Below are 23414 nucleotides of genomic sequence, written 5' to 3'. Positions count from 1 at the left end.
TAAATAAATGATGTAGTGTCTTGGGAGGTGATAAATGCAAAGTCATTTGCTCCCAGGCCCTGAAGGGTGGATGACAATAAGAGAAGGAAGGAGGACTGATCAGACAAAGGGAGGGCAGGGTCTGCTTGGGCTGTGATTGCCACTTTCAGCAAATATCACCGGACCTCTAGAACCACGGAGAAGCCAGGCCTGAGATGAGGGTGGAGGCAGAGATAGCTTGCTTTACATTAGGAGTGAGAGGACATCAGACCTGTGTTGTCTCCAGGGCCTACGAGGCGTAAGGTGCTCAGTGACTCAGTGAGTGAGTGAATGAGGCAATGCCAGGAGGCCAGGATGGGAGCAGGAACTTCCCAAGTCCTTCCAAATGAACAAGACGTAAGCCTGATCCAAGGGATTCCTCTTTTGTCATTGTTTCTGCACCGATTACATCCTAGGCTGAGTCTCAAGTTCCCATTCTTCGTGAATGGGAGGCTTCGAGGTCTGAAATCACCAAAGCAGAATTTTAGAGCTGAAGGAAGCATAGACACATCTGGTCCACCCTACCCACAATTTCAGCCATCACTGCGTTGCCATTATCTCTGTAAAAGAGTTCTGTAATTTTCATAGGGCAGGGCAGGGACATTTGGGCAAAGACCTGAAGAAGATGAATGAGTGAGTCAGGCAGATAACTGAAGGAAGAGTGTTCCAGGCACAGGGAACAGCAAGTGCAAAGGCAGGAGCATAGCAGGCATGTTTTAGAAATAGTTAGGAAGTCAGGGTGGTTGGATCAAATGGACAAGGAGGAGACTATCAGGAGACGCGACCAGAGATATTCTGGAGCAGGATGCAGACCAACTAGGCCATTATAAGGACTTTGATTTTTACTCTGAATGAAGTGGGAGTCCTGGGAGCGTTTCGAGCATTGATTTACTCTCTGCTTTTAATGAAATAACTCTGGTTGCTGTACTGGAAACAGAAAGAAGGGGAACAAGGTTAGAAATAGGGAAATCAATTAGTAGCCTGTTGCATTGTAGTTGTGAGAAACTGGAAACCACCTAACTGTCCATACATAGGGGGTTATTTCAATAACCTGACTATAGAATGGGATATTAAGCTAAGCATCTGTTCAAAAAGAGTTCCATAGATCTGGACTAACAAGGAGTTTTCTTTGAGATACATTTTTGAGTTAAAAAAAAATGACTGCCTTGGCTGGTTTGGCTCAGAGCGTTAGCTTGCGGACTGAAGGGTCCCGGGTTCGATTCCAGTCAAGGGCACATGCACCCAGGTTGTGAACTCGATCCTCAGTATGGGATGTGCAGGAGGCAGCCAATCAATGATTCTCTTGCATCATTGATGTTTCTATCTCTCTCCCTCTCCCTTCCTCTCTGAAATCCATAATAAATAAATAAATAAATAAATATTACTGATTGATCTAAATCAGCAGTTTTCTACCTTCTTCATTTCATGGCATTCAGAAACTAATTACTAAAATTCTGTGGCACACCAAGAAATATATTTTTTGCCAAAAAATAGGTATAATTTTGATTTATTCACACACTGGATGACTATTGTTGTGTTGGCTGTTGTCATTTTCTTATTTGGCAATCTTAGAGAAAAGAGGTCAGCGCCCCTGACTAAATAGTTAAGTATTGTCTTAAAAATTCTTGTGGCGCACCAGTTGAAAATTGCTAATATAAATGCAGTGTGAAACCATTGTTTTTTTAAAAATATGCAAAATAATGCTCTACTTTTCCCATGGGTGTGTATAAGTAGTAACAGCTGGCACTTACTATATGCCGGGCACTGTTTGAAGTACTTTACACATATTAATTCATTCCATCTTCACAGTAACCCTGGGGTAGACAATGTTATCATTCCCATTTTATAGGTGGAGGAAACTGAAGCCCAGAGAGGTTAGACAACTTCTCCAGAGTCACACACTTTGTATGTGACACAGCCAGGATTTGAACCCAAGAAAGCCAGCTGTAGAGACCAATCCCCGGTTTTGCTCAGTGGATAGAGCATCAGCCTGTGTACTGAAGGGTCCTGGGTTCAATTCCGGTCAAGGTCACATGCCCGGGTTGCGGGCTTGATCCCCAGCAGAGGGTGTGCAGGAGGCAGCTGATCAATTATTCTCTCTTCATCATTGATGTTTCTATCTTTCTCTCCTCCCTTCCTCTCTGAAATAAAGATATATATATATATATATATATATATATATATATATCTCTGACCAGTGTGGCTAAATGGTTTCTATTTCCAGTCAAGGGCTCATACCTGGATTGCAAGTTTGATCCTCAGCCCTGGTTGGGGCTTGTGCAGGAGACAACCAATCAATGTGTCTCCCTCACATCAATGTTTCTCTCTCTCTCTCTTTCCAATCCCCCCTTCAAAAAAAAGCATTTCATGTCCTACCCCAGTTTAAAACCCTCCCATGGAACATAATAGAAAGTTTGGAAATTGATCCAAATAAACTTGGGAATATAGATTATAAGGGAGACATTTCAAATGATTGGGAAAATATGGTAATATTAGTATAACAGGGTGGTTATTTGCAAATAAATTTTGGATGCTGGCCTCACACCATACACCAAAGTGAATTTATGGTGGAACAAGGATTTAAATGTAAAATATAAAAACTAGAAGAAAACAGAATTATTTTTATAATATTGAACTAGAGAAGGTCTTTCTAAGAAAGATACAGAGCCTGAAAGCCACAAAGGAAAAGACCAATAAATTAAAATACACATAAAATAAAAAATTTCTCCATGGTAATCTATATATATAAAAGCCTAATATGCAAATAGACTGAACGGTGGAACAACCGAACAACCAAACAACCGATCACTATGATGTGCGCTGACCACCAGGGGGCACACACATAACATGGTGCCCCTCAGGACTTCTCCACCTCCCCCTGCTCCTGAGGGGTGATTGGGCAGCAGCCGCCACTCGCCCCTGCTGATGGCACTGGCCCCACACACATCCGCAGCTGGCACCGGAGCCGCCGCTCGCACCCGCTGCTGGAGCCCGGTGCTGGTCCCGATTGGTCAGCACTGTCAGTGGGTGAGAGTGGCGGCTGCCGGCCCCGATTGCCCCTGAGGGCTTCTCCATCTCCCCCTGCTCCTGAGGGGTGATTGGGCAGCAGCCGCCACTCGCACCCGCTGCTGGCGCCGGCCCCGCTCGGGTGCAAGCAGGGCAGGCACTGTCAGTACATGGGAGCGGCGGTGGTGGGAGCAGGGCTGCCAGCAGATAGGGGACCAGGGCCAGGGCCCTGGCAGGAGGGACCAGGTGGGGGCATAGAGAATGGGCTGAGACACGCCTCTGTGCCCATCGCAGCCTCGCAGCCCACAGTTCCTTTCAAGGTGCATGAATTCGTGCACTGGGCCCCTAGTAAATAATAAATCAGAAAAATATTTACAACTTATATGTGGAAAGGATAAATATTTCTATAAATCAATGAGAAAAAAAGTTCAACAGAAAGACCAACTGAAGAAAGGGCAAATGGAATGAACAAAGAATTCACCAGAACAAGACCCCCTAAAAAAGACACATGAATATGAGTCAATTTCACTCTTATTAAAAAGAAATAAAAAAATAAAAGCACATCTTGGTTTTTATCTTTTTTTAAGTATATTTTTATTGATTTTAGAGAGGAAGGAGGAGGGAGAGAGAGATAGAAACATCAATGATGAGAGAGAATCATTGACCGGCTGCCTCCTGCACACCCCCTACTGGGGATCGAGCCTGCAACCTGGGTATGTGCCCTTGACAGGAATCGAACCAGGGACCTTTCAGTCTGCAAGCCGACGTTCTATCCACTGAACCAAACCAGCTAGGGCGGTTTTTAATCTATCTTATTGGCAAGGATAAAAAGGTTTGCTAACATATTGTGTAGTTCAGGATGTAAGGAAGTCAGTACATTCATTGCTGGTAGGACAAACTGGTACCACTGCTGTGGAGACTGCCTTGCCAATGTCGATTAAAACAAAGCAAAAACAAATCCATATACTCATTTACTGATAATTCCATTTCCAGAAATTTACTTAACAGATAAATTCCCACATATGCAAAATAACAAATGGACAAGTTATAGCATTATTTGGGAAGAAAAAGATTGGAAACCACCTAAGTGTTCCCAAATAGGGGATTGAGCAAGTAAATTATGACATCTTTATAAAGTTGTTAACTTGAAAAAATTGAGGCAGATCCAAAATGTAGAGCTCAGTGAAAAAAGCAAGATGTGGAAGTATTTGTGTAAAACATTTATACACATAAGTTTGCTTGTGAATACAGTCACCATCTCTGAAAGACTATAGAGATAGGAGTGAACCTCTGTGAGGGGAACTGGGGATTGGAAAGTAGGGTGAGAAGAGGACTTACTTTTTAATCTATGCTTTTTGGTATATTTTTAACATTCCTTTTCCTGTATACCTAATTTTTAATCAATTAAATCGACACTAGAGGACATCCCTAGTCACCCTACGTAAACATTGTTGAATAAATGCTTCTCTCCCTCACTGGGCAGGGCTTACATTCCTGACCACTCAGTCTAAAGTAGCAACTCTCCCTTCACCCTCTTTATTACAGTACCCTGATCTACTTTCTTCCTAGCCCTGGTCTCTATTTGAAATTACCTTGTTTGTATATTTTCTTAGTTGTTTACTGTCTCTATCTAAAGGGCTTAAAAGGTCAGAGACGTGTCTTGTCTTGGTCCCAATTTTGTCTTTAGCAACCCAAACGATAAACATTTGATGAATGAATTTATGCAGCATATACTATGGACCATACACTGTTCTACGGACTTTACAAATAATAACTCTTATTTGTTGTTTTTATTTATTAATTAGAGAGGGGGGGAAGGGAGGAGACAGGGCAAATATCAATTATTTTAATCCTCACAGTAACTCAATGATGGAGGTTGATTTTTACCCATTTTACAGTTAAGAAAACTGAGGCACAGGGTTGTTGAGGAACTTGACTAACTGGAGTTGGAATCCTAAACACAATGTTCTTAGCCACAGCGAAATGTTTTTTCGATATATAAGCTGACAGATAGATGAAAATGACTGACTAAATGAACGAATGGAAATATAAATGTAAACTTTTTTTTCCGTCTTTGGTTCCCGAGATGTACGGCAAGGGGGCGCTCTCTCCCAGGTCTTGACGCCAGTCCTCACGGCGTGCACACTCCCTTTGCGTCTCGGGCTCGCGCGCGCTGCCGCGGCACCGGAAGTGACTGAGCTTGCAAGTTCCCCCGGTCTCTTCAGGGGAAACTGAGGCCGGCTCGTTCGGAAGAGACAGAGGGAGCCATCAGCCAGGTAGGCCGGCCCGGGTCAGCGGCGCGGAACTCGGCCGCCAGGAGCCCTCGCATCTGGAAACGACCTGGCCGACGAAGGGGGAATGTGGCCCCCCACGGCTCGCGGGGCTCGCAGGTGAGAGCACCGCCTCCCCTGTGTGTGGCAGGCGCTGCGCCCAATGGGAGCCCTCGCCGCCCCGCTTCCGTGCCGACTGGGCTCTCTGATTGGTTACAGGGGCGGGCCGCCGGGGACGAGACCCCCTTCTCCCAGAAAGGTCTAGGGGGCGCCCCTGAGGGAGAGCGGTTGCCTAGCAACTGGGCGGTGGCCCCGCGGGTACCCGGCCCCGGGCGCGGGAGGAGCCGCCAGGCCGCAGCCCACCCACCCCGGCTCCGGAGAGGTGCAGCCCCCAGCCCCCCGGCCCTCCCGGGGGCGCCAGGAAGCCGCCGGGAGCCTGGCTCCGGGAAAACGTGGTCTCAGCTGTCGGGTCCTCGAGCAGGCCTCGACCCTGCTCCCCGACCGGAGAGGCCCGGCGCCTCGCCCTCACCCTCACCCGGTCTTTGTGCGGGGCGCCGGCGGCCATTGTGTCCGTGCGGGAAATGGAGGAGCCGGCAATCCCCTACCGCCACCGCCGCGTCCAGGGCCTTTGGGGAATTCAGAGAACACCAGCGGCGTTTCTGGGGGGTCCCCGGCCTGCAGCCTCCCGGAAAGGCCCGGGGATGGCATTTCCGAAGTCAGACCTCAGATGCGAGGCAGTTTCCCCTGCCCTCTGTCCCTCATCGAAACCTTGAGCCCCATTGAGAAGTCCTTTCGGGGTTTCGGAAGCCTCACCCGGGGCCGGTCCTTAAATAGAAACGACAACAACAAAAAGCCCTACGGCCTGCCCCGGCCGCCTTCGGGAGAGTTCTCCTGGCTCCCAGTAGGAGGCAGAGAGCGGAGGAGCGTGCTCGAGCGAGGGGGCTGGACTGCCGGTGGCAGGAGGCCGCCCTCATTCTGGGCGATGGAGGAGGAAGCGAGCGAGGCGGCCGGTTCCTGAGCTTCGTAATTGCCGTGTCGCCCTCGGGACACCCAGCCGGCAGGGCCGCATGGTCCCTGCAGCCGCAGCTGGGGTTTTTGCCAGCCGCCCGTGAGGCCGGTCGAGTTACCGGCAGCCACCTCCTCTCCGGACCCCATGGTACAAAAGATCGCCCGGGGACTGCACCTGCCTGCCTTGGCCAGAGACGTATTTGAATGTAGGTGGAGCGGGGGTGGGGATGGGGGGCCGACAGCTTCGGGGAAAAGGAGGTGGCTGGGGTCGGGGGTGGGGGAGAAAAAAAGGCCGGTGTGATGGTTCAGAGACTACTGGTGCTTTCAATTTGACTTGATGGGAGTCTGAGAAGCTAGTCTCAGGCGTTCATAAGAACCACAAAGAAGCCAGTTCTGGTATCTGGAGGTGGAATGCGATGTTGTAGGTTAAATGGCTTGCATATTAATTCATTTTTTTTTTTTTCCTGAAAGCTCTTTCTCTCCCTTCAGAACCTTATCTTGGCTTTGGATCTCAGAAGGCAACCACTAACTAGAGACCAGACTCCAGTGAGTGAGCAGGTGTTTTGGACAATGGACTGGTCGAGCCCATCCCTATTATAAAAAATGTCTCAGAGCAACCGGGAACTGGTGGTTGACTTTCTCTCCTACAAGCTTTCCCAGAAAGGATACAGCTGGAGTCAGTTTAGTGATGTGGAAGAGAACAGAACTGAGGCCCCAGAAGGGACTGAATCAGAGGTGGAGACCCCCAGTGCCATCAATGGCAACCCATCCTGGCACCTGGTGGACAGCCCTGCGGTGAATGGAGCCACTGGCCACAGCAGTAGCTTGGATGCCCGGGAGGTGATTCCCATGGCAGCGGTGAAGCAAGCGCTGAGGGAGGCAGGCGACGAGTTTGAACTGAGGTACCGGCGGGCGTTCAGCGACCTGACATCCCAGCTCCACATCACCCCAGGGACAGCATATCAGAGCTTTGAGCAAGTAGTGAATGAACTCTTCCGGGATGGGGTGAACTGGGGTCGCATTGTGGCCTTTTTCTCGTTCGGTGGGGCATTGTGCGTGGAAAGTGTGGACAAGGAGATGCAGGTATTGGTGAGTCGGATTGCAACGTGGATGGCCACTTACCTGAATGACCACCTAGAGCCTTGGATCCAGGAGAACGGAGGCTGGGTAAGGACCACACCCCTTGTGTGTCCCTTTTCCTTGGCCTCTGCTCAGAGAGATCTCATCAGCCCTTCCTCATGTCTCTTTCTGTTGTGCCGGATGGTTACTTGGACATGTTGTTAAGGAGACATGAACTGGCCTCTGCACTGCAAAAGGTTATCGGTTCTAAAAAACGGATGACCGAGTGCTTGACGGACCAGGCATTTTTCATTCTGGTCACCCTCGTGACCCCACTCTTTCCCACCTGTGTTCCAGTTTCTCGGTGGAGGAAATCATAGCCTGTTCATTTGAGAGCGGGAAGTTAGTCCAGGGTTCCCCTCACCCTGACATAATGGCTCACCGCCCAAAGGGGTGATGAGTATAAGGCCTAGAGAAGATAGCGAGTATCAGTGACCCATAAGCCCCTCCATTCTTACTCCCTCAGGGATGTCAGTCTATTCTGGGCTTCCCTCCCCCACATCAAATTCTTTTTTATTTTGAAGTTTGCATACCTGATATTCTCTCAGAAAAAGGCAGGGCCAGGCAGGAGTTTCCACTGGCTTGGATGGCTGAGGATTGCCTGATTTTAGGGCAGTGGCCAGTTGTGTTTGTGCTGCACCCCTGTGTTCATTTGCTCTAAAGTGTGCAACTTTCTATATGGTTGGCCTGTTTCCTGAGCTCTTGCTGTGTCACACATTAAGCCTGAACTTTGTACTTCACTACCTAGAGTCGGTTGGGGAGCTCCAGCTGTTCTGCCTATTGCTTTCCGGCCAGGGCCCTGGGGCCTCTTCACCGAGCACTGTTTGCTGGCAAAGCAAGAACTGAGTCTGTGGGGGCTCTATGGGACATCAAGATTCAGTGACTGACTTCAGAGTCAAACTGACATGGGTGTGAGTCCCAGCACTGTCACTTAACTAGCTACGTGACCTTGGACAGACCAGTTTACCTTGAGCCTCAGTATCTTCCACTAAAAAAATGTGGCAAGCCCTCCTTGCCTTGCAGGGTATTATAATCTTGGAGCTAATATGAGCACAGTGACTGACACCAACATGTTTGCTGTAGTAGTTGGGACCAGGAGTCATGCCTCATTGCTTTCCCAGGAGAGAGAATTCTTTTGCTTGTCACCAAGTTAGGATGTGACAGTGGTGAGAGATTCTGTATCAGTGGTCATTGTAGGTAATTTTTGCTATTCTACAGTGACCTCAGTCATATTTTCTTGCTATCTCCCTGCCTAGGGGAGGTGAGGGCTTATGAGAGGTATTCTGTCCCTTCAGAATACCCCTAAAATTGAGCAGGCTGTGCAAAATAAGTAATCTATTGAAGAAACTAAGATGGAAGGGGCCATGCACCGTGGACTCAGGAATGTCAAGAATGCAATTATCTATAGGCTGGGCCTAGGGCGTGGCAGGCACTTCAGTTTACGAATGAGCAGAGACCTCTGAGTTTGCCCTGGAACCCCACCCCCTGTCTTATTTCCCATTTCTTTGCAACTTCATCAACTCTTTCCGTTGCCAATACTTGTACAAGGCAAAGAGATAAGTCAATAGAGGTCAGATGATTGGGGCGGGGTTGGGGGAGGTAAAGGAGAGGGCACTCTTGAGCTAAGGCTGACCAGACTTGAAAGCCATTCTGTAAATGAACTCCCTGGGGGGATAAATGATTAAATAGTTCCTGTTGGTTTGTTCAATGACCTCTCATTCCCTCCTGCTTTGATTCTCTTTGGGGGCAAATATTTGTTCAGCTGATTACAGGAGGGACAGGATTCCAGTGCTTCATTCAGACACACCCTCTGAGGCATCTCTAGGTAGACTTGGGTCATTTGCCTACTTTGCATGACTGTTGTCTTTGGCCAGTGGTCCTATAACAGGTGGGTTGTTGCCAGCTATTAACAAAAGGCAATCTGGGAGAGTTGCCTGGTCTACCAGCCAGCCTCTGCAGAGGGCTACCTGGGCCAGAGAATTGCCAGTCATCAGTGTTGCATGTGAAAAGAGGTTTTAGACACAGCAGCACTGGGCAAGTTCAGTAGACAGCCACTATATTGAAATTCCATTTTCTCTCATTGCTCAAGAATTATCAGAGCCCGTTGGACAACATACCATATACTTCTTCCTCTTGGTGAACAGAGGGGATGTGTGCAGATGATCCAGTTATGTCAGAACTATTTCTGGGCATGCATTTTCCCTGAGGCCGGAAGGTATTGACTCAGGATCTTTTTTTTTTTAATTCTTTTTTAAAAATATATTTTTATTGATTTCAGAGAGGAAAGGAAAAGGAAAGAGATATAGAAACATCAATGATGAGAAGGAATCATTGATCGGCTGCCTCCTGCATGCCCCTACTGGGGATCAAGCCCACAACTCAGGCATGTGCCCTTGACCGGAATCGAACCCAGGACCCTTCAGTTCGCAGGTTGATGCTCTATCCACTGAGCCAAACTGGCTAGGGTGACTCAGGATCTTTTGGGTAGAAGGCACCTGCCCACTTTCAGGTACCATTTGGTTTGAGCTGCACAGATTGGCTACTATAGTGGCATCTCATAACCTTCCTGGAGGATAGGCTGGGGGGAATCCAGGAGTGTAGGAATTATGGGTTGTTTTATCCTTGGGCATTCTCTAAATTTAACATCCCTACAGGAAAAGGAAAGGAAATGAGCCTTTATGGAGTATATCTTATATTCAAGGCATTGTCTTAGGTCTTTTACTTATGCAGCTATAATTTATTGAGCATCTACTGTGAAACATACGATGTTTTAGATGCTGGCCATAAGCCAGACATGGTACCTTTCCTCGTGGAAATGACGTGCTATTTTATATATTCCACACAATAACCTTTAAGGTAGGTAGGTTTATTCCCAGTTTACCTGTGAAGCTAAGTGACTGGCCCCAGGTGTCCCACAGCCAGTTAAGTGACTGAATGAGAAGTTACACATAGGTTGGCCTGACTCCAAAGTCTAAAACTCTTTCCATCCATATCAAGTTCTCCAAGGAATAATAAAGTGACTAGCACAGAAAGCCAGAGATGCTGTTGGGCTGAGTAAAACATGCCTGTGGAGGTGCTCACTCTGGTCTGTGATCTTGGCATTGTTTAGGTCGCTGCAGGAAGAACAGTGCCTTTATTGGCAGTAGCAGGTTCCCAAAGGCAAGTATGTAGACTCAGATTCTTGCACTGGTAAACTCAAGCCGGTATCAGGAGTTTGCCCAGGCAGAGTGGGCTTCTTGTTAAGTTTTTCATTGTTAAGACCCTCTCAGGCCCTACCAATAGATAAGAAATGTGCATGTGGGGAGAAGGTGGCCTGCTCCGGGTATGTATACTTAATTGTGGGGGATGCTCCAAGGACTGGAATTCCAGACTCATAGCTACATCACCGCTTGCTTGCTTGGGGTCACCTGGCAAGATGCTGAACCTGTTTGTCTCTTGTTCATCCATCTCTCCCTGTAAAATGAAATAATGATAGCCACCTACCATAGCTTGACTCTAGTAAAGGATCTAGAACAAAGGCCCTTCCTGGGCCTTAATTGTAGGGTGGGAGCACCCCCTGAATAGACTACCTGTCTCAGAAGACTGAACTTTGCCCCCAGAGTTTCGGAGGAAACAAAGTCAGCCCCTGAGATGTTCACTCAGAATGGTATATGTACTGTGACCTTCCCTGAAGGGACAGAGTGTTTCTGGGGCTTTCCAGTGGGAATGTGGACAGTGATGGGGTGAGGACCCTGGTGGGCTAAGACATTTTGGGATTGCTGTCCCTGGGAAACCCCATAGCTAGATGGAAATGCCATTGTTGAGAGCCGTGAAGTGTGTGTGGGAGAATACATAATTTGGCCTTTTCCAGTCTGCATGGCTCTGTGGTCTTACATTTCTTCTTGCCTGGTCTGGCGGCTTCTGTATAGACGTCTGCTCAGATACCTCAGCGACCTTTGCAGATCTCACCAGCAGTTGCAGCTCTGTGGTTTTCTTGGGGAAACCCCATTAGAAACCCCAAACGTGGAAATTTTTAGTAATCTCATTCAGGTCCCAAATTGAGATAGAAGTGTTTCAGGGGCTCCCCCTCAAAGCACCCAGTTCTTCTGGATGTACATTTGAGGTTGCTGTTAAAACTCTATCACCATTATAGGGTTTTCTAGACTTCCTAGGACAAATTTCCCCAGTATCCCTATGGAGCCTTTCAACTTCTGGTATAAAAATACCCAGGTATTTTTTCAGGGAGCCCCAACAGAACCCAGAGGGTTTTCTTGACTTTTGTGTGGGCAGTCACCTGATTTGTTTGGGCTACAGGAAGCAACAGTTGTTAGCTGTCTCTTCCCAAACAGGTATCTGTCCTGAGGCCAGTGGGCTTGAGTGTCCTCTTCTATGCCCAGCCGCCTTGGTTTTTCAGCACCCTCAGCCTTTCTTTATGGGCTTTCTTTCAGTAACTGTGTTTTTTTCTGCGTTTAGCATGGTTGGTTTAGGAGTAATTCCCGATGAGCTGCTCTTCTACGGCAACATAATCTCCTACTACGTTAATTAGCAGGGTCTTGTCCCTAGCCCCAACCTCCAACCTAATTCCATGAAGTCTTCCCTAAGGACTCCATCTCTTTTCTTTGAAGAAGTCACGCTGCTCCTGGATCTGCTGCTTTTCTGTTCCTCCAGCCGGCAGTCTGTCTTCCCCATTCTCAGTTGGCAGACTCGAGTCACACAATCCCACTGGGTCTTTTTGTTTAGCCTGGGGAAGAGAAGACCCAGGAGAATATGATCACCAGTTTCAAATATCTGAAGGAAGAAGGGCTAAGCCTTTTTTTTTTTTTTTTTTATCAGTATAGTACCCAGCAGAACTTGCATTAATGAGCGGAAAATAACAGTGGTAGAGTTTAAATTAGTGTAAAGAAGACAATTCTAAAATTACCATATCTCTATTAGTTTAGAAGCTTCTTGAGTGTCCCAGTCAATACTTGTTTGTCCATACTTATTTCCTCAGCACTGAGCAGAGGTCTTAGGCATAGCAGGTACCTAGTGAAAGAGATGCCCACTAAATTTCTGAAGAAACAGACATGTATTAAACCAGGATAATAGTAATGGAAACTGCCCTTTATCTGATCATTTATTCATTGATTCAAACAGTATTTATCAAACTCCAACTGTATGTCAGGCTGTCCTAGGTACCAGAGGTACAGCATTAAATAAAACAAATCTTCTGTCCTTGTGGAGCTCACATTCAAGTGGGGAGAGACAGACAATAAACATGTAAATATATATATATATATATATATATATATGGTATATTAGGTGTTAGTAAGTGTTAGGAAGAAAATAAAACAGGTTGAGGCATAGGGCATACCTAGCAAGGGAGGTGGGGCTGCAATTTTAAGAGTGGTCAGGGAAGGCATCGCCAACAGTTAGTATTTGAGCCAAGACCTGAAGAAGATGAAGGAAGTAGTGGACGATGTGGGTACCTGCATAAAGAGTGTTCTAAGGAGAGAAAATGGGCTCAGGAGTGCGTATGCTTGGCATGTTCAAGGATAAGCAAGGTCAATGCAGCTGGAGAAGAAACAGTAAGAGGGATGAGCGGTAAGAGGTGACAGTGGAGAGTGGTTGAGATTGAGGGGGGGAGAGGTAGTCAGAGGTCAGATCACATGGGACATCACAGGCTTTGATGAGGACTTAGCTTTGGTTACATGAGAGAGGCCAGGAGGTTTGGAGCAGCGGTGAAATGATCTGAATTCTTCTAGGGTGGCTGCTGGGAGCCCAGTGAAGAGGCTGGTGCAACTGTCAGGTGAGAAAAATAGTGGCTTGGATCAGGAGGTAGAGGTGGAAGTGGTGAAAAGGGACTGAAAAATAAGACCAGGCTTACACAGCATATTGATGGGTCCACATTTTTCAACCACTTAGAAATCACAGAATGAGGACTAAATGAGATACATGTTCTTCAGGGATCATTCTCTCCAAATACGGTATCCTGAATAGTCCTCCTCCATTGCTACAATATTTCTGTCTGAATAACTGTCACATGCCTGGATGCAGGTCCTGGCTCACCCACATCTAGCTTTGTGACCTTGGGCTAACTCCTTGAATTTCCTGAGCCTTGGGACAAATAATACCTGCCTCAAAAGGTCATGGCAAAGACCTAATGAGGTGTGCCTAAGATGCACAGATCCTGGCACATGGTGGTGTAGTTATTCTTTGCCACAGAACTCATGTCAGAGACCTACTCACGGAATCTTCAGTATCCAGCCTCCTTTTTTTTGGATGCAATAGTGACCCTCAGGGCAGACATGCCTTACCAGTGTTCCTGTCAGAGCAGGAGCACCACAGGGTTCCTGTGCCATGTAGTACAAGCCCTGGTCTAGAGTCAGGACCCCAATTGTACTCTCAGTCTGCTCCAACTCACTATCTCACCTTGGCCAAGTCACTTCAACCCCAAGCCTGTTTCCCCATCTGTAAGATGGAGGGTTGAAGTAGATAGTCTAGGAATCCTGGTTCTCACTGGCCTTAGGCCTTGTGGCAGATTCCTCCCGTATTATATTTCACGTTAGTTATGTTTTAGGATGGCTCTTTTCTGTTAGAAGCTGCAATGCTTTAACTGCAAAATTTAACTTATCTCAGTATCAATATAGGGCAATTTATCACCGACCCCACACTAACAATACTCCAGATTTATGTAGCACTTTACCGCTTAGCACTTTCATATCCACCTTGTCTTTTTGATGCTCATGGCCACCCAGGGTGGTGAGCCAGAGGGAAATCTGGTTGAGAAAGATGAAGCAGCTTGCCGGAAGTTACATCAGGAGGAAGATGCAGGGTTGGGCCTTTCAAATCAGGGCTTGACCACTCACTTGCTACGTGACCTTGAGCAAGTCTTTTAACTTGTAAATGGCTATAATAATAGTGCCTCTTTCTGAAGATTCAGTGATTTAGTTCAAGTCTTAAGGCTCTCAGAGTAGTGACTATTAGGATCAGCGGCAAACAGCAGCTGCATCCTAGGGCTTCCTCAATCAATCACATCATCTGGTTTCCCGTTTACTACATATTGATTTTTGCAAATAATTGTTTGTGTGGAAAGAAACTACCTTTGGAACCTTTGCTACTTGGTTTCATCCCTGATGACACTCTCAGGGCAAGCTGGAGCCTTACAGCTAGCCTTACAGCTAGCTCTAAGCTACACGGCTTTTTGGGCAGACTCCAGAGCTCCCCTCGGAACTAGAGGTTTTTTTCTTGCTCTTCAGGAAATGCCATTGCCATGACTTCCATGGACTGCTTCCTGTCCCAACCCAGCAGCCAGATTCCTGCTGGCGAGAGTATGGAAACTGGAAAGTAATGTCCCTAAAGGCTCCCCCCTCCACAAACTACTTTTTTTGGATGTGTCCCTCCCTTTCCTCTTGTCAGTTACTTTCTTTGCTTCCTCCCCTTCACCCTTCACCCAGCTTCTCTCTCCAGCCTCTGATCATTCTTTTAAGATTTAGAAAATGCATTTCTACTTAGTACTATCAGACCTTTCTCTCAACCCCACACTGGGGGATTGGTCAGAATTCCAGGGTTCTCTCCATGGCTCCTTCACTCAGTAGCAGTTCCAATCTTGGACTTCCCCTAGAGCAGTGGTTCTCAACCTTCCTGATGCCGCGACCCTTTAATACAGTTCCTCATGTAGTAGTGACCCCCAACCATAAAATTACTTTCGTTGCTACTTCATAACTGTAATTTTGCTACTGTTATGAATCGTAATGTAAATATCTGATATGCAGGATGTATTTTCATTGTTACAAATTGAACATAATTAAAGCATAGTGATTAATCACAAAAACAATATGTAATTATATATGTGTTTTCCGATGGTCTTAGGCGACCCCTGTGAAAGGGTCGTTCGACCCCCCAATGGGGTGCGACCCACAGGTTGAGAACCGCTGCCCTAGAGGGACATTTAGCCTGTCACTTGCAATGGCTTATGTCATCCATTAACCCTGAGTTCCCCCAGGGGTCTCCACCCCACCCCTGCACAGGATGGAGACTCCTAAGAGAGATCTTAGAGGTTTGTCACATATAAATCTTGCCTCTTGGAGATTGATGACAGAGGGTAGAGTGAAGTGGAGCCTGCCCCCCTACCCTGACCCACTCCACCCCCGTCCCCAGCACCTTTCAGGAAGCTAGGTTGAAAACCTTGTTGGACAATCATCTGAAGCGGGGGATATAGCTTGGGAGGGGATTGGAACACACTCAACTATGCCTCAGATCCTTTGTTCTGCTCTTGAAAGGGAAACATTGCCCTCCCTCCTCCCTGGCCACACACACGTGCCTTTGTTCCCCTGAGTCAGGCGGCTGGGAACACAGTGTCCCTTCCAAGGAGCCTGACTTGCCTCCCCAGAGGCTGACCTCCTGGTCAGTGGGACAGGGATTTTTTGCTCAGGAGCCTCCAGCCTCAGGTCCTTTCCATAGAAGTTTTTCTCTCAGAGGTTAAGAACTTGCCCAGAAACAGCTGCCTAGGAACTTACCTCAGATTATTCCATGGGATGCCTGTGTCCCAGTCTCTCCCTCTTATTCTAGTTGGTGATTAATATTATTGTTAACATCACTATTAATAGCACCTAACATTTATCAAGTGCTTACTCTATGCCAAGCATTGTTCAAGTGCTTTACATGTATTAATTTATTCCATTCGCACGACAACACCCTGAAGTTGGTACTATTATTATCCCCATTTACAAATGAGGAAACTGAGGTACAGAGAGGTTAAGCAGCTTATGCAAGGTAGCACAGTTAGTAAGTGGCAAAGCCTGGGAGGATAGCCTCCAAGCTCCCACTTTTAAACACTGTACTGTGCCCCCTACCCGCACTGTACCAGTGTCAAGATGATCATTGACATTTATCCGGTGCTCACTGTGTGGCAGGCCTTTACCAACATCATCTCTGTGTTATTATCTCAAAATCTTATCATTATAGGACACAGATTTGGAAGGACTCAGTTAGCAGGAGGCAGAGTCTGTGAAACCAATTCTATCTCACTCCAAAGCCTATGTTATCTCTAATTCTTCTTAAAAAACCGACAAGGTAGGTGGTGTTATCTTCATTTTATGGTTGTGAAAACTGAGGCTTAGTGAACAGTGACATGCTCAGGGCCTCATAGGCTAGTACCAGGAGGACCTGGGATTCAAACTCCAGGTGTTTGACTTCAGACTTTACCGCCTTATTGTCTGATGATAATTGCTTTTATGTGCATGATAATACTTTTTAATTTACCAGACTTCTTTGTATACATCATTTTACAGTGAGGTAGGTTAGGTGGTCAGTCCCAGTTCAGGGCGGAAACTAAGGCATGGGTTTGTCCCACAGTGAATGGCAGAGCCAGATTTAGAATCCGAGTTCTGGCTTGTAAGGCAGGTGTATCGATGTTGCCTAATTGCTCAGAAATGTCTTCGGAGTTTTTCATTTGTTAAATCAGCCAATACTGATGAATGCTTTATATGTGCTGAATGCTAGGGACACTGGATACTGCAGTGAGTGGCATGCCTCAATGGTATGTTTTTATGCCCCACACCTTGGGCCTGGCTGGTGTCCTTCTGCCATCAGGCTGTATACATTACCGATTTGACCTTTTAGTTCCCGGACATGCCAGGCAAGGTTTATTCTAGTTAGTATGTATTGATCACCTTCAAACACCCATAGATAACACTCAACTCCGATTTGAAACTTAGCTTGATATCTTGCTGGTGGCGTCACACCAGGCAAATCAGCTTCAAATTTTCATTCATAAATCTTAGAGAGTAATATCAACCTACCAGAGTAAGCGAGGCTTAAACCAGAAAGTGAAACACAAAAGTGTTTTTTAGTAATAATAACAGTCTATGTTGACTGCTGGCTCTGTGCCAGGTGCTGTGTTTATGCCCTTGACATAATCGTCTTCTTTGGTCCTCACAACTGTTCTAATGTGAAGATGGAGAATCCAGAGCTTCAAGAGGCTCTATAACGTGTCCACAGTAACACACCTTGTACATCTTGTACTCAGATACATCTGGTGCCAAAGCCTACCCTAAAGCCACTGCGTCATAGCTTTTTTGCAGGCCCAGACTGGTTTATTTCATTTTGAGTATTTGGCACAGGGCCTGGGGTTGGGCAAGGACTCAGCAAGGGTGTGCTCAATGAACATGAAGGGTTGTTATTATTAGATGCAGGTTAGGCTACAAAAAATGTCTCTGTCTCTAAGGAAGCAAACTCATTTGAAGCAGTAGGAGTAGACCCAAAACCCTTGATGAATGGTTCCAGGCAAACTGTGCCAAATCTGTGGTGTAGACTCCAAAGCAGAAGAGGACAGACCCACTGGCTGCGTCCTACAGGTGCCCTGGACCCCTGCCAAACCAACCCGTTTCCACCATCAGCTACTCAGCTGATGACTCGGCTCAGAGGCCTCTACCCTCAGCCTGCATCATCAGTGTGTACCCTCTCCCTCGCCAACTGCATCACCAACCCAGACCCTCTTCTGTGCCAGTTGTGGAATGTCAGAAAGGGGAAAGGTCGCTAGGGACTTGAATAATAGTTTTCTCAGCAGTGTGGCTTTGTGTAATTCACACTGAGTCCTCAGTGTCCTCATCTATAAAATGAAGATAATAGCAATAATCTCTTTCTCATAGGCTGCTGTGTTCCTTCTGCCTACAGTACTCTTCCCCTAGCTCTAATTAAGGCTGTGTTCTTATCATTTAGGTCTCAACTCAAATATCACCTCTTCAGAGGCTGCCCATGTTTACATGTTTACTGTCTATCTCCTCCAGTAAAACCTAAACTCCCAGAGTGTAGGGGCTTTGTCTCATTTTTACCCTCATCCCCAGCATCTAGCAGAGTGCTTGACACATAGGAGACACTCAACAAATATTTGTTGAATGAGTGAGTGACTCTGTAGCCCACCCAGCACAGTGCCTGACATGTAGTATAGTAAGCTCAGTCAATGTAAGGCATCATTATTATCTGTTAAGAAGATGTGGGCTATGAAGACTTCCAGTAGGTGAAAAGAATGTGGCAAGGGTGGGCTCAGTAGGTAAGAACCACCCAGACAGATCTGGAAGGTGGATTGTGTATGAAGCATTTGGGAGACAGTGAGGAGACAGACTGGCTGAAAAGGGTGTGGATTGTCAGTACACCTGGTCATGAAAAAGGGAGCGGTGACTGATGGAGGCCTCTGGGAAGAGGGATGGGGATGGTTGATGGTAGAGGGGGATCCAGTGGGGAGAGGCTCATCACCAGAGGGATGCAACTAGGTCTCCAGTAACCCCTGGGAAAGAGAATCCCTTGCCAGCCGGGGCTCAGCAGACAGAGGCACCTGCGACCTGCAGATCAGGTAGGCTGCCCTGGTGGTTATTTTGGGGCTCTGGGCCAGGTGCAGATTCAAAAGCTTGATTGAAGCCTTTTGGCAATTCTGGTCTCAGCCGGGTAAACATCACCTGTCTCTTGCCACCTGTGGCAACAATGCCAGGAAGGTACCCCGGGCGGCCCAAAGGGGGGCAGCTTTCTTGTTGTCCTAATAGAGCAAGAAATAGCCCCCAAGAGAGGCCACTCCTTCCCTGCCCCATGGCTTCCTTCTGAAGAGTTCAGGTGGCAATAAGATGCCTCCTGCCCAACAGTAACCTCCCCCCTTCTGGGGTTTTGGCCTGTGGAAGTCTGGGGCGGGGCATTGGGAGCCGTTGACAGCTGGGCCCAGCTGGGGGGAGGGGTCCACTTGGGAGCAGGTGCAGATTTCGGGGAGGGTGGGGCCTGAAGGGAAGTAGGGATCTTGGTAGGCTGAAAAATTTCCCTCCCCAACCCCCAGCCACAGCTGGCTTCTCCAGGAACCTGATGACCTAGTTACAATGCTTAGAAGTTGTTAGCTTAGCTTGCAGTTCAGAGTTGTGCCAGTCTCTCCTTTCTGAGGCTACTTGGGTCCAAAAGGTGCCCTGACATTCCCCCAAAGGAGTTCCATGTGAAGGACATGCACCATATCACATGTATAGGCTTCTTGCCCAAGAGAGTAAAGAACCAATCAGGCTTCTTCTCTAGTATGCTCCCCCACCCCATCCCAGGGAGGAAAGACTATTCTGCAACAGCTCCCCTTCTATCTCTCCCTCAGAGCTTGGTAGATGGCAACTAGAGGTCACAAACTTCTTCCCTGGAGGTTCAGCAGAATGGGAGACACTCCTATTGCCCTAGGGATAGCTTGAGCATACCTAACAATTTCCACCTTACCTTCTCATCTCAGTGGAGTGAGGAAGAATCTTTTGGGGGCTCTGGAGGCACCAGCCCTCCAAGCAGCAGCTGCTCCTGGTATTCCTGATGCCTACCTCTCCATTGTCTCCCTGTGAGAAATCCATCACTGTTAAGAGTCAGGTACAAAATTTGACAACCAATGCTGAATCCTGCTTTCTCTATGGTTATCCTTGGGCAAATTACTTAATCTCCCCCAGCCTTAGTTTCCTCATCTGTCAAAAAGGGGGATAATAATACATAATGCTTTTTTTGAAAGATTTTTATAAGCATGAGAATAACTTGTAAGATACATGGAGCATTTAACATGTAGGTTGGCATATAGTAATTACTACTCAGTATGGTCCTACTATTGTTTTTTTATCATATTGCCTTCACAGGTGATCAAGTTGCTGTCTTTGCTATTAGAGCTACTCTCTAAGAGCAAACTGGCTGGGTAGCTCAGCTGATTAGTGCATCAACCAGATGCCAAAAGGTTGTGTGTTAAATCCCCAGTCAGGGCACATGCAAAAATCAACCAATGAGTGCATAAATATGTGGAACAATAAACCAATTTCTTTCTCTCTCTGTCTCTCTCTCTCTTGCTCTCTCAAATAAGTAAATAAATTTTTTTTAAAAAAGCAGACTTTTAGGCTGATAAAGTATGTGGATTATCTTTTGAACTAAGAGCTTGGAGATCTTAAGATTTCTGAAGCTCAGGTCGGACTCAACCTTGTCCCCCAACCTCCTCCACAAGGTCCCCAAGTCATGTTTTGTACACTGTAGGGTTTGGCCAGTGTTGCAGAATAGGCATTTGGTAATGGGGCAGCATATTTCCTTTTATCTTTGCCAAATACCTTCAATAAACAGGGAACTCTTCCTCTGCTTTATCCATTGCTATATCTCTAGATCCTGCCGCAGAACCTGGAATATAGAAGGTGCTCAATCATTTGTTGACTGAGTGGATTGAGTATTTAAAGTGTGTAGGAGCATGCTTAGCACATAGTAGGTGCTTGGCATGTGTTTGATTAAACAAGGTGTTTTGGGGACTCTGGAGTTTTTCCAGGATGGCCCCAGTCCTTGTTTACTGTGCCCAAACTCTGCCTGTTGCCTCATCTGTTGAAGAAAGATAACACCCAACTTGCCTCCCTCATGGGCAAGCTGTGAAGCCCAAGGAGATGATAGATGAGAAAGCACTTTGAGAACTATAAATGTTTGGTCTTATTGCTGCTCCTTGACTGAGATCATAGCCATAGCTCTGTCATTCATTCAACCAAAAAGCTTTTTTTTAATCCTTACCCAAGGATATTTTTCCATTGATTTTTTTTTTTTTTTGAGAGAGTGGAAGAGAGAGGGAAATACAGAGAGAAATATTGATGTGAGAGAAGCAATCGATTGGTTGCTTCCTGTACGCACCCTGACCAGGGCCCGGGCTGGAGAGGAACCTGCAACTGAGATACCTGCCCTTGACCAGAATCAAACCCAGGACCCTTTGGTCTGCAGGCCAATGCCCTATCCACTGAGCCAAACTGGCTAGGGCCAACAAGCATTTTTTTGAGTGGAAATAATATCCTAGCTTTCTCACTTATCTGGCTTCATGAGTTTGGACAAGTAACTTCTCTAAGCCTAGACATCTATAAATGGGAAATAATATTTATTTCACAGGATTGTTGGAAGAAAGACTAAGCAAGGTGCTCTGAGCTTATTGAGGATGGAAACTCTCACTGTTATCAGCTACTATTAAGCCTAGCATTTGGTGGCTAAGTGTTTAGTGACTGAGTTAACTAACATTCATAACGATGAATGGTGTGTGCGCAGTGCCTGATGTAGAGTAAAAGCTTACCAAATGCTGGGTCTTTCCTTTTCCTCTCATGATGAAGTTTGGTCATTCATTGATTCAGCCATCAGTTGCCTTCTGTGGGCAGATTACCAGGCAAGGCCAGGCTTCTGAGTGTGACTCAAATGGGAAGTAGAGATGAGCATTAATTTCTAACCCCTGGATGTTCTTGTCCATCTAGGGTATACTGCTGAGTGAGAGACCTAACCTGGCCAGGATCAGTGCTGCTTAAACATAAAATGCAGGCACACCAGGCCTCACCCTGCGCTTACCTCTGATTCAGAACAAGAACACCCACCCCTTGTCCTACCTGCTCTCAATTTGCTACTCGGGGAGAAGATTTTCCCTTTGCTCAAAGTACTCACATTCATATGGAACCCTAGGGGTTACTATATCAAGGAAGTCCCCAGGGAATCACTCAGAAATGGCCCCTTGGGGCAGGGTCCAGGGAGGGGGCCCAAGTCTAAGACTTGGGGTCTCCTGGGACTAGGTCAAGCAGCAGGTGCAGGTATGAGGCTGGTGGCTAAGTAATGAAACTGAGAGAGATGTAGGGCCAGACAAGAAGTCAACCCTGAGGAAACAACCTGCCTATCCATGCAGCTGTCTGGGCACCTGGGGGCAGTTTCTGAGTCTGATTTACTTGGTTGTGGTTCCAAATTAGTACTCCAAATCTCAGTGACGGGAAGCCATGGAACTCCAGAGCAAAGCCTGTGGTTGGCACCCAGGTCAGTATGTTTAGTACGTTTGAACTCTTCTTAGACTCTGTCAGGGTAAAAGAGGCCTCTCCTCTGGGCTCCACAGCACCTACTATTGGAAGATCTTCAGGGGCAATGGAATAATAACCACATCTCCCTTTATGGGGGCCCCTGTACCATGCTGGAGACTTTTTAAGAGAATGGGATCATTTCATTGTTGGAATTATAGGCTCTGAAGTCAGACAGAGCTGAGTTTGACTCTAGGCTCCATCATGTAGCAGCTGTTTGATTAAGGCACATCCCTGTCCCTTTCTGAGCCTCGGTTCCCCTATCTGAAAAATGGAGGTAATAATACCTGCCTCATAGGGTTTTTGTAAGGATGAAGTAAGATCATACATGTCAAGCTTAGCGCAGCTGTTAATAGTAATTTTAATAATAGCTAGTGTTTGTTGAGCACTTACACTTAAGTGTTTCATATGTGTTAATTCATTGAATTCTCAAAATATAGTACCATTTATTTATTTATTTTTTATTGTTTAAAGTATTACAAATAGTAGTACATATGTCTCCTTTTTTTTCCCCAATTGACCTTCCCCCAACATCCCCTATCAAAATAGTACCATTGAGGTAGATACTGTTATATCATTTTACAGAGGAGAATAGTGATGCATAAGGAAGTTATCCAAAGATGCACAGCTAGTAAATGGTGAAGTTGTGATTCGGGAGAAAAAGATAACCAACCTAAAATAGAAAAGAGGGAAGTAAATAAACAAGAAATTTATAATTAAAAAAAAAAAGTTGTGATTTGAGCCCAGGCAGTCTGGGCTCCAAGGCCTGCGTGTTCTACCTCAGGATAAGGAGGGCCTTGTACATGTTGTTGCTGTTACTCTGGTATCCAGCATTGTCACTGCCTGTGGTTTATGGTCCGTCTGCTGAATTCTGAGCTCAGTGAAGTCAAGAAACCCATCTTAATCAGCGTGCATCCCCAGAGACGAACATAGTACGCACAGTACTCATTAATATTTGCTTAATGGCTGAGAATATTCCCTCTCTTCATTAATCAATCAGTAGCTCTTTATCGACCATTTCCTATAGGCTAGATTTGAGCTAAATCCTGGGAGGAATGCGAAGTACTACTATGTCTCTGTAACCGGAAGATTGGGTGTGTTTGGGGGGGGAAGAGGGGGGAAGCATTCCAGAGCACTGTGTCATTGGCAGAAACTTCCACACTGGGAGGCAGAGACAATACAGGTGGCTTACGGATGTTTTCCA

The 23414-nt window shown here is 46.5% G+C and overlaps 1 protein-coding gene across 7 annotated transcripts in view; it reads left to right on the top strand.

The window, feature by feature from the left end:
* Window positions 1–5169: 5169 nt before the first annotated feature.
* Window positions 5170–23414, top strand: part of BCL2L1 (BCL2 like 1) — a 47204-nt gene continuing 28959 nt past the window's right edge. The window contains exons 1-4 of one of the 7 annotated variants that reach the window (XR_002829455.1): window positions 5722–6508; window positions 6774–7469; window positions 16347–16454; window positions 17608–20194. Coding sequence is in view for 5 of the 7 variants with exons in the window: in XM_023754356.1 (XP_023610124.1) it covers window positions 6906–7469 (564 nt within the window). In the remaining 2 variants the exon portion in view is untranslated. Of the gene's footprint in view, window positions 5415–5721; window positions 6509–6773; window positions 7470–16346; window positions 16455–17607; window positions 20195–23414 lie in introns of those variants that run through there. The other 6 variants (XR_002829454.1, XM_023754356.1, XM_023754355.1 and 3 more) reach the window with 6 other exon arrangements.

This window comes from Myotis lucifugus, unplaced genomic scaffold (genome assembly GCF_000147115.1).
Source record: "Myotis lucifugus unplaced genomic scaffold, Myoluc2.0 scaffold_60, whole genome shotgun sequence".
Lineage (NCBI taxonomy): Eukaryota > Metazoa > Chordata > Mammalia > Chiroptera > Vespertilionidae > Myotis > Myotis lucifugus.
Note: the sequence above shows the minus strand (reverse complement) of the source record. Positions and strands in the feature narration are given on the sequence as shown.